The 11,464-nt window shown below is 46.7% G+C and overlaps 1 protein-coding gene across 1 annotated transcript; it reads left to right on the forward strand.

Moving 5' to 3' along the window:
- Positions 1-9,632: 9,632 nt before the first annotated feature.
- On the forward strand, positions 9,633-11,023 carry LOC123397526. Its single transcript, XM_045092054.1, has 3 exons — positions 9,633-10,275; positions 10,390-10,582; positions 10,668-11,023. The coding sequence occupies exons 1-3, from the start codon at positions 10,159-10,161 to the stop codon at positions 10,799-10,801; spliced, it is 444 nt and encodes a 147-aa protein (XP_044947989.1). The 5' UTR covers positions 9,633-10,158; the 3' UTR covers positions 10,802-11,023.
- The last annotated feature ends 441 nt before the right edge of the window (positions 11,024-11,464 follow it).

Raw genomic sequence — 11,464 nt, forward strand, 5'->3', positions numbered from 1 at the left:
GCTCCATATATATAGGAGGAGGGAGGGGGACCTTGCCTTGGGGTCCAAGGGACCCTCAAGGGGTCGGCCGAGCCAAGGGGGGGAGGACTCCCCCCCCCCAAACCGAGTTGGACTTGGTTTGGTGGGAGGAGTCTCCCTCCCTTCCCACTTCCTCCCTCTTTTTTTTTCTTTTCCTTTGATTTCTTTTTCTTGGCGCATAGGCCCCCTTGGGGCTGTCCCACCAGTCCACTAAGGGCTGGTGTGTCTCCCCAAAGCCTATGGGCTTCCCCGGGGTGGGTTGCCCCCCCCCCCCCCGGTGAACTCCCGGAACCCATTCGTCATTCCCGGTACATTCCCGGTAACTCCGAAAACCTTCCGGTAATCAAATGAGGTCATCCTATATATCAATCTTCGTTTTCGGACCATTCCGGAAACCCTCGTGACGTCCGTGATCTCATCCGGGACTCCGAACAACATTCGGTAACCAACCATATAACTCAAATACGCATAAAACAACGTCGAACCTTAAGTGTGCAGACCCTGCGGGTTCGAGAACTATGTAGACATGACCCGAGAGACTCCTCGGTCAATATCCAATAGCGGGACCTGGATGCCCATATTGGATCCTACATATTCTACGAAGATCTTATCGTTTGAACCTCAGTGCCAAGGATTCGTATAATCCCGTATGTCATTCCCTTTGTCCTTCGGTATGTTACTTGCCCGAGATTCGATCGTCGGTATCCGCATACCTATTTCAATCTCGTTTACCGGCAAGTCTCTTTACTCGTTCCGTAATACAAGATCCCGCAACTTACACTAAGTTACATTGCTTGCAAGGCTTGTGTGTGATGTTGTATTACCGAGTGGGCCCCGAGATACCTCTCCGTCACACGGAGTGACAAATCCCAGTCTTGATCCATACTAACTCAACTAACACTTTCGGAGATACCCGTAGAGCATCTTTATAGTCACCCAGTTACGTTGCGACGTTTGATACACACAAAGCATTCCTCCGGTGTCAGTGAGTTATATGATCTCATGGTCATAGGAATAAATACTTGACACGCAGAAAACAGTAGCAACAAAATGACACGATCAACATGCTACGTCTATTAGTTTGGGTCTAGTCCATCACGTGATTCTCCCAATGACGTGATCCAGTTATCAAGCAACAACACTTTGTTCATAATCAGAAGACACTGACTATCATTGATCAACTGGCTAGCCAACTAGAGGCATGCTAGGGACGGTGTTTTGTCTATGTATCCACACATGTAAATGAGTCTTCATTGAATACAATTATAGCATGGATAATAAACTATTATCTTGATACAGGAATTATAATAATAACTATACATTTATTATTGCCTCTAGGGCATAATTCCAACAGTCTCCCACTTGCACTAGAGTCAATAATCTAGCCCTCACATCGCCATGTGAATTACATTGTAATAAATCTAAAACCCATACAGTTCTGGTGTCGATCATGTTTTGGCCGTGGAAGAGGTTTAGTCAGCGGGTCTGCTACATTCAGATCCGTGTGCACCTTGCATATATTTACGTCCTCCTCCTCGACGTAGTCGCGGATGAGGTTGAAGCGTCGTTTGATGTGTCTGGTCTTCTTGTGAAACCTTGGTTCCTTTGCCAGCGCAATGGCACCAGTGTTGTCACAGAACAAGGTTATTGGATCCAGTGCACTTGGCACCACTCCAAGATCCGTCATGAACTGCTTCATCCAGACACCCTCCTTAGCCGCCTCCGAGGCAGCCATGTACTCTGCTTCACATGTAGAATCTGCTACGACGCTTTGCTTGGAACTGCACCAGCTTACTGCACCCCCATTAAGAATAAATACGTATCCGGTTTGCGACTTAGAGTCGTCTGGATCTGTGTCAAAGCTTGCATCGACGTAACCTTTTACGGCGAGCTCTTCGTCACCTCCATACACGAGAAACATCTCCTTAGTCCTTTTCAGTTACTTCAGGATATGTTTGACCGCTGTCCAGTGATCCACTCCTGGATTACTCTGGAACCTACCTGCCATACTTAGGGCCAGGCTAACATCCGGTCTAGTGCACAGCATCACATACATGATAGAACCTATGGCTGAAGCATAGGGGACGGAGCGCATATGCTCTCTATCTTCATCAGTTGCTGGGCACTGAGTCTTACTCAATCTCGTACCTTGTAACACTGGCAAGAACCCTTTCTTGTACTGTTCCATTTTGAACCTCTTCAAAACTTTATCAAGGTATGTGCTTTGTGAAAGTCCTATCAGGCGTTTTGATCTATCCCTATAGATCTTAATGCCTAGAATGTAAGCAGCTTCTCCTAGGTCCTTCATAGAGAAACTTTTATTCAAGTAACCTTTTATGCTCTCCAAAAGCTCCACGTTGTTTCCAATCAGTAATATGTCATCCACATATAATATTAGAAACGCCACAGAGCTCCCACTCACTTTCTTGTAAATACAAGATTCTCCAACCACTTGTATAAACCCAAATGCTTTGATCACCTCATCAAAGCGTTTGTTCCAACTCCGAGATGCTTGCACCAGTCCATAAATGGATCGCTGGAGCTTGCACACCTTGTCAACATTTTTAGGATCGACAAAACCTTCGGGTTGCATCATATACAACTCTTCCTTAAGGAAACCGTTAAGGAACGCCGTTTTGACATCCATCTCCCAGATTTCATAATCGAAAAATGCAGCTATTGCCAACATGATTCTGACGGACTTAAGCATCGCCACGGGAGAGAAAGTCTCATCGTAGTCAATTCCTGGAACTTGTGAAAAACCCTTTGCCACAAGTCGAGCTTTATAAACGGTCACATTACCGTCAGCGTCCGTCTTCTTCTTAAAGATCCATTTGTTCTGAATAGCCTTGCGGCCCTCAGGTAGTATCTCCAAAGTCCACACTTTGTTCTCATACATGGATCCTATCTCGGATTTCATGGCTTCTAGCCATTTGTTGGAATCTGGGCCCACCATTGCTTCTTCATAATTTGCAGGTTCATTGTTGTCTAACAACATGATTGATAAGACGGGATTACCGTACCACTCTGGAGTAGTACGCGGTCTCGTCGACTTGCGAGGTCCGATAGGAACTTGATCCGAAGTTTCATGATCATCATCATTAACTTCCTCCTCAACCGGCGTTGCAACGACAGAGGTTTCCCCTTGCCCTGCGCCACCATCCAGAGGGATGAGAGGTTCGACAACCTCGTCAAGTTCTATCTTCCTCCCACTCAATTCTCTCGAGAGAAACTCCTTCTCGAGAAAAGCTCCGTTTTTAGCAACAAACACTTTGCCCTCGGATTTGAGATAGAAGGTGTACCCAACTGTCTCTTTTGGGTAACCTATGAAGACGCACCTTTCCGCTTTAGGTTCCAGCTTTTCAGGCTGAAGCTTTTTGACATAAGCATCACATCCCCAAACTTTAAGAAACGACAACTTTGGTCTTTTGCCATACCACAGTTCGTATGGTGTCGTCTCAACGGATTTTGATGGTGCCCTATTTAAAGTGAATGCAGCTATTTCTAATGCATAACCCCAAAATGATAACGGCAAATCAGTAAGAGACATCATAGATCGCACCATCTCTAATAAAGTACGATTACGACGTTTGGACACACCATTACGCTGTGGTGTTCCAGGCGGTGTTAACTGCGAAACAGTTCCATATTGTCTTAAGTGAGCACCAAACTCGAAACTCAGATATTCACCCCCACGATCAGACCGTAGGAACTTGATCTTCTTGTTACGATGATTTTCCACTTCACTCTGAAATTGCCTGAACTTTTCAAATGTTTCAGACTTGTGCTTCATCAAGTAGACATAACCATATCTACTTAAATCGTCAGTAAAGGTGAGAAAATAACGATATCCGCCGCGTGCCTCCACGCTCATTGGACCACACACATCGGTATGTATGATTTCCAACAAGTCACTTGCACGCTCCATTGTTCCGGAGAACGGAGTCTTAGTCATTTTGCCCATGAGGCATGGTTCGCACGTGTCAAGTGAATCAAAGTCAAGTGACTCCAAAAGTCCATCAGCATGGAGTTTCTTCATGCGCTTTACACCAATATGACCTAAGCGGTAGTGCCACAAAAATATGGCGCTATCATTGTTTACTCTAACTCTTTTGGTCTCAATGTTATGTATATGCGTATCACAATCAAGATTCAATATGAACAATCCTCTCACATTCGGTGCATGACCATAAAATATGTTACTCATAGAAATAGAACAACCATTATTCTCAGACTTAAAAGAGTAACCTTCTCGCAATAAACAAGATCGAGATATAATGTTCATGCTCAACGCAGGCACTAAATAACAATGATTCAAGTTCATCACTAATCCCGATGGTAGTTGAAGTGACACTGTGCCGACGGCGATTGCATCAACCTTGGAACCATTTCCTACGCGCATCGTCACTTCGTCTTTCGCCAGCCTTCGTCTATTCCGCAGTTCCTGTTTCGAGTTGCAAATGTGAGCAATAGAACCGGTATCGAATACCCAGGCACTACTACGAGAGCCGGTTAAGTACACATCAATACCATGTATATCAAATATACCTGACTTTTCTTTGCCCGCCTTCTTATCTGCCAGATACTTGGGGCAATTGCGCTTCCAGTGACCCATACCCTTGCAATAGAAGCACTCTGTTTCAGGCTTAGGTCCAGCCTTGGGTTTCTTCGGTGGATTGGCAACAGTCTTGCCGCTCTTCTTCGAATTTCCCTTCTTGCCTTTGCCGTTTCTCTTGAAACTAGTGGTCTTGCTCACCATCAACACTTGATGCTCTTTACGGAGTTCAGACTCTGCGACTTTCAGCATCGCAAACAACTCGCCGGGAGATTTGTTCATCCCTTGCATGTTGTAGTTCAACACAAAGCCTTTATAGCTTGGCGGCAGTGATTGAAGGATTCTGTCAGTGATAGCTTCTTGCGGGAGTTCAATCCCCAGTTCAGCTAGACGGTTTGAGTACCCAGACATTTTGAGCACATGTTCACTGACATATGAGTTTTCCTCCATCTTGCAAGCATAGAATTTATCGGAGGTCTCATACCTCTCGATCCAGGCGTTCTTCTGAAAGATAAACTCCAACTCCTGGAACATCTCAAATGCTCCATGACTGGACGAAGACCTATCCTGGAACATCTACGCATGAACCTAGCTCTGATACCACTGTTGGGGAACGTCGCATGGGAAACAAAAATTTTCCTACGCGCACGAAGACCTATCATGGTGATGTCCATCTACGAGAGGGGATGAGTGATCTACGTACCCTTGTAGATCGTACAGCAGAAGCGTTAGAGAACGCGGTTGATGTAGTGGAACGTCCTCACGTCCCTCGATCCGCCCCGCGAACAATCCCGCGATCAGTCCCACGATCTAGTACCGAACGGACGGCACCTCCGCGTTCAGCACACGTACAGCTCGACGATGATCTCGGCCTTCTTGATCCAGCAAGAGAGACGGAGAGGTAGAAGAGTTCTCCGGCAGCGTGGCGGCGCTCCGGAGGTTGGTGATGATCTTGTCTCAGCAGGGCTCCGCCCGAGCTCCGCGGAAACGTGATCTAGAAGAAAAACTATGGAGGTATGTGGTCGGGCAGCCGTGAGAAAGTCGTCTCAAATCTGCCCCTAAAAGCTCCATATATATAGGAGGAGGGAGGGGGACCTTGCCTTGGGGTCCAAGGGACCCTCAAGGGGTCGGCCGAGCCAAGGGGGGGAGGACTCCCCCCCCCCAAACCGAGTTGGACTTGGTTTGGTGGGAGGAGTCCCCCTCCCTTCCCACTTCCTCCCTCTTTTTTTTCTTTTCCTTTGATTTCTTTTTCTTGGCGCATATGCCCCCTTGGGGCTGTCCCACCAGCCCACTAAGGGCTGGTGTGTCTCCCCAAAGCCTATGGGCTTCCCCGGGGTGGGTTGCCCCCCCCCCGGTGAACTCCCGGAACCCATTCGTCATTCCCGGTACATTCCCGGTAACTCCGAAAACCTTCCGGTAATCAAATGAGGTCATCCTATATATCAATCTTCATTTCCGGACCATTCCGGAAACCCTCGTGATGTCCGTGATCTCATCCGGGACTCCGAACAACATTCGGTAACCAACCATATAACTCAAATACGCATAAAACAACGTCGAACCTTAAGTGTGCAGACCCTGCGGGTTCGAGAACTATGTAGACATGACCCGAGAGACTCCTCGGTCAATATCCAATAGCGGGACCTGGATGCCCATATTGGATCCTACATATTCTACGAAGATCTTATCGTTTGAACCTCAGTGCCAAGGATTCGTATAATCCCGTATGTCATTCCCTTTGTCCTTCGGTATGTTACTTGCCCGAGATTCGATCGTCGGTATCCGCATACCTATTTCAATCTCGTTTACCGGCAAGTCTCTTTACTCGTTCCGTAATACAAGATCCCGCAACTTACACTAAGTTACATTGCTTGCAAGGCTTGTGTGTGATGTTGTATTACCGAGTGGGCCCCGAGATACCTCTCCGTCATACGGAGTGACAAATCCCAGTCTTGATCCATACTAACTCAACTAACACCTTCGGAGATACCTGTAGAGCATCTTTATAGTCACCCAGTTACGTTGCGACGTTTGATACACACAAAGCATTCCTCCGGTGTCAGTGAGTTATATGATCTCATGGTCATAGGAATAAATACTTGACACGCAGAAAACAGTAGCAACAAAATGACACGATCAACATGCTACGTCTATTAGTTTGGGTCTAGTCCATCACGTGATTCTCCCAATGACGTGATCCAGTTATCAAGCAACAACACTTTGTTCATAATCAAAAGACACTGACTATCATTGATCAACTGGCTAGCCAACTAGAGGCATGCTAGGGACGGTGTTTTGTCTATGTATCCACACATGTAAATGAGTCTTCATTCAATACAATTATAGCATGGATAATAAACTATTATCTTGATACAGGAATTATAATAATAACTATACATTTATTATTGCCTCTAGGGCATAATTCCAACAGCGGCTCGGCCGTGACCTGGCTCCTGGGCCGCGGGAGGGGGGGGGGGCGAGGTCCACCACGGCCAGCACGAGCGATGGTGCCGCTGCTCTTCTCCCGAATGGGAGGCATGGCACCGAATGAGATGTGGGGCGACGCCGACGACCTATGATGGCGGAGATCGGCGGATCTGGGCGGCGGGGGCCTACTCCGGCCGGTTCTCGCCGGATCTGGGCCGACGACGAGCTTGGGTGGCAACCTGCAGAAGGGAGAGAGAGACGGGGTGAGCGGGAGAGAGAGACCTGGAGGGAGGAGGATAAGAGAGAGAGAGGAGCGAGGAAGGCTCCGGCCTGGCGCTGGCGGCGTCCCAGCGAGGTGAAGCTTTGATGACCTCGTCGCGGTTGGCCTCGAGGCACCGACAGGAGGCAGCCACGGGAGGAGGAGAGCCGGGCGCGGGGCGGCTCCTCGCTGTTGCGGCCTCGGGCGAGCGGGCGGCCTTGCTCGGGCCTCGGTAGGGCGGCGACGCGCCAGATGGGCCCGGGTGGGCCTCAGCGGCTGAAGGTGGAGGCTGGAGATGTGGGTGGCGGCAGCTAGGGTTTTGGGGCACAGAAATCTAGGAGGGGCAGGGTTTGGTTGTCTATTCATAGACACGGGGCTAGGATTAGGGTTTTTCCATCCGATTTCAACTCCACAATCGCAATCGGACGGTCTCAGCTGCGCCCTAGGGCTAGGTGGGCTAGTGGGCTATGTAGAGTGGTGGTGGGCTAAGAAAAGAGAGAGATTTGCGGTCCGACACAAGATTTTTAAACACCGAAACGTCTCACAAAATAAACCGACTATAGTGCCTATATAGGTTTAATTGTACGGGTACCAAACGAACTTCGATTGCGGCGAAATTTGAGAGGCGGTCTACCAGCATTATAATAAGACCGCACGCCAAGTTTCAACCCAATCCAAGAAAGTTTTATACACACTTTTAAAAACAAAAAAATTATCGATGTCCTGGGCGCATGCGTGTGTGGTTGGTCTCAAAACGGTCAACGGCGAAAACGGAGAGAACCGGCAACTAATAACGGATGCAAGTTTTGAAAACTGACGACAACGGAGTGCCGATGCAATGCGGATGATGCGAATGATGCGATGATTAATACGACAAACAATTAAATCACAGGGCGGCAAAGAAATAAAAGAGAAACATTCTGAAGCGTCGGTTCCTGACTGTTACACACCACCCCTTTTGTCTCAGTTGTTAACACCAACAGAGACTAGAGGTCAAAAATAAAACAGGACTAAAGACCCGTCTTATGAGTCCCGGTCCAAACGCTAACCGGGACTAATTCTGTGATTCAAAGCCTAGTTTTCTACTAGTGGCTAGCTATGTTGTATGTCTCTGGATGGAGTCGACATGGAAGGAGGAGCGCGGGCGTGAGCTTTGACACGTAGACGTCCGCCCGGCCCACAGGCCTTTCCGGAAAGATGCAGGCAAACCGAGTCGAACTGGGCTCTTCTCGTACTCTGTATTCAAAAGTCTTCCTCTTCCTTGAGATAAGACCAAAACTAAAAATAAAAAGGAGGAAAGAAAGAAGCGAAAGAGGAATCCATCTAGGTCTCGGCGGCCGGCGGAGGCGACTTGATCTCTCCACCGGCGATCTCTCCAGTTGAAGGTACGTAACCCGGCCCGTCCTTGGGATTTACAGCATCTCTCCGGTTACACGTACAGGTAACGCCGGCCTTCTGATTCACTCGCTGGGGATCGATCCCCCTGTCCCATCTCCATGTGTGGCCTGGCTTAATATCAGAAGATGCATTCAGGAGACTGATGGACATATGGCATAAAGTGCATGCATGCCGGCCAGTAGATTCAATATTGGTTCATCTCCTCACCAAACCAAATAAGCTTTACATTTTCGGACTAGAGGGGTTAAAACTCACACTGGCTAGTAGGCAGGTATTTTGGTGTAATATAACTACTAGCCAGTTTGTTGTACTAATAATATTCTAGTACCTTTGTTCTTAAATATAAGACGTTTTGCAGTTCAAATTAAACAACCACGGAGTAATATATAACAACCACGGAGTAATATATCAGCTCAGGCAACCTGCGTCTTTACAACTAATAATTAAGGTTACATACTAATTTGTCCTTTTTTTCATGCATGCAGACATTCCATGGTTCCGTCGAGTTCCAGGATTTCTGGCTTGCTTGCGCCGAGCGCCACATGAGCCTGATGCTTTTCAAAATCGATGAACTTTTTTCAAAATTGGTGAACTTCTTTCAAAATTCGTTCAACGTTTTTCAAAATTGTGTTTTTTTCCAAAATCGATAAACTTTTTTCAAAACCAGTGATTTTTAAAAAAAATCGATGAACTTTTCTAAAATTTAAATGAACCATTTCAAAATTCATGAGCCATTTTAGACTCTTAATTTTTCAATTTTTAATGATTTTTTTAATTAATTCATTTTTCTGTTTTTTCTAAATCAACCGTTGAAAACGCGTCGCTCCACTGGGCCAGCCCAAATCTGAGCTACGCCAATTCCTGATCGGGCGCCTGCAGCGCCTATTAGGAGCTGAATCCCCGGTTGGCTGCAGTGTGGGGTAGAGAAGCCGGTTCGAATCCTGCACCCCAAGCCCAGGCCTTTTCGGAAAGCAGCAGGCAGACCGAGTTGAACTGGGCCGGGGTGGCTCTTCTTGTACTACTATAAAGTCTTTCCGACCATAAATTAAAAAGCAGGAAAGGAAAGACGAAAGGGGAATCCATCTAGGTCTCGGCGGCAGAGGCGATTTGATCTCAACGCCGGCGATTTGATCTCATGCCAGTGGATTCAATATTGGTTGATCTTCACCAAACAAATTAAGCTTTACATTTTTGGAGTGGAGGGGCTAAAACTCACACTAGTAGGTATTTTGGTGTAATATAACTGCCAGTTTGGTGTAGTAATGTACTAGCTTCGTTCCTAAATGTAAGACGTTTTTGCTTCAACTTCAAATTAAACAATCATGTACTAGTATATCAGCTCAGGCAACCTGTGTCATTACAACTAATTAAGGTTACATACTAATTTGTCTTTTTTCATGCATGCAGTAACGACTTTGCCACACTGCAGACGTTGGATGGTTCCGCTTTAAAAGAGTTTCAGGAGTTCCAGGATTTTTGGCTTGCTTGCGCCGAGCGAAGCATGAGTCTGAGGCCCAAGTCACCGCCCCCTGAGGAGCTGATGAAGCGCGAACAAGAGCGTAACCGTAAGAGCTTGATTGTAGCACTCAACACATATGTGAAGCGAAACAATATGCAGGCATGTCCAAAATATCATAACCAAAATATTTATGTTCCCTTGCATTTCGCTTAGTCACCGTACATATTGACAACTGCTCGGCTGTTGTTACAAGTGTCATTTATTATATTTCAGATTACTGATTTTGAATTTGTGGAAGAGAAAGAAAGGAATTTAGTTGGTGGAGTTGTAGCAGGATATGTGCATTCCAACTTTGTTGCCAAAGGTGTAGATGGCAGACCCACTTTGTTCTTTGCCGAGATGCTCCATGGTTGCTTCTTGGAAGAGCATGTTATTCTCTGCACTCCTTTGGAAGACGAGGACTCTGGTAACTATTTCGCTTTTGCTCTAATTGTCTTAACTTTTTGTTAGCATATACTAATATATATAATGCATATTTTTCTCGTGTGAAGGTTGTTGTTTTGGGTGCAATCAGCATGCAAAGAAGCTCAGGCATCCCACATGCGGTGGCTATTTGGGTGGACTCGAGGATGTGCCGTTTCCTTACGTGGAGGAGGATAGTGATGATGATTGCTTTATTGATTGAATCTACATGTGTTTCCAATAAGACAGTGCAAACAAACTCGGTCTAGTCTCTATGCTTGGTGTGTAAGAAGACGGGCTGCTTTGGTAACAACAGGATGTGACAAGTAGGGGCCGAAGCATATGTATCTTTATAATGTTATAATAACTACTAGATGCCTCAAAAATGTAATGTAACTAGAATCATGTTTGTGACAATATAGTTGGAATGTAAACCTCCTTGATAGATCTCAGATTAAATGTACAAGGGTATTTATAGGAGAGAACTGCACGTCCTATACAAGTGGCTGTAGTGGCCGACGTGGTCTATCCTAGATCCTATACTTATGCTATGCATAACGTTACAAGATTGTCTAACCCCCCCCCCCCCCCCCTCCGCCCCCCCCCCCCCCCCCCCACTCAGCCGGAACATCGTGGGGAAGGATGTTCAGGTTGTAACGAAAATCTGTAAAAACTGGTGATGGCATCGCCTTGGTGAAGACATCAGCAAACTGAGAGCTCGAAGGAACATGTAGGACGCGAACTTCGCCAAGAGCCACCCGATCGCGGACGAAGTGTAGGTCGATCTCAATGTGCTTTGTGCGCTGGTGTTGCACCGGATTACAAGCAAGATAGGAGGCACTGATGTTGTCACAATACACGATAGTGGCCCGTGTGGGAGGGAGAT

Source organism: Hordeum vulgare, chromosome 5H (assembly GCF_904849725.1).
Source record: "Hordeum vulgare subsp. vulgare chromosome 5H, MorexV3_pseudomolecules_assembly, whole genome shotgun sequence".
In the NCBI taxonomy this organism is placed as follows: Eukaryota; Viridiplantae; Streptophyta; class Magnoliopsida; order Poales; family Poaceae; genus Hordeum; species Hordeum vulgare.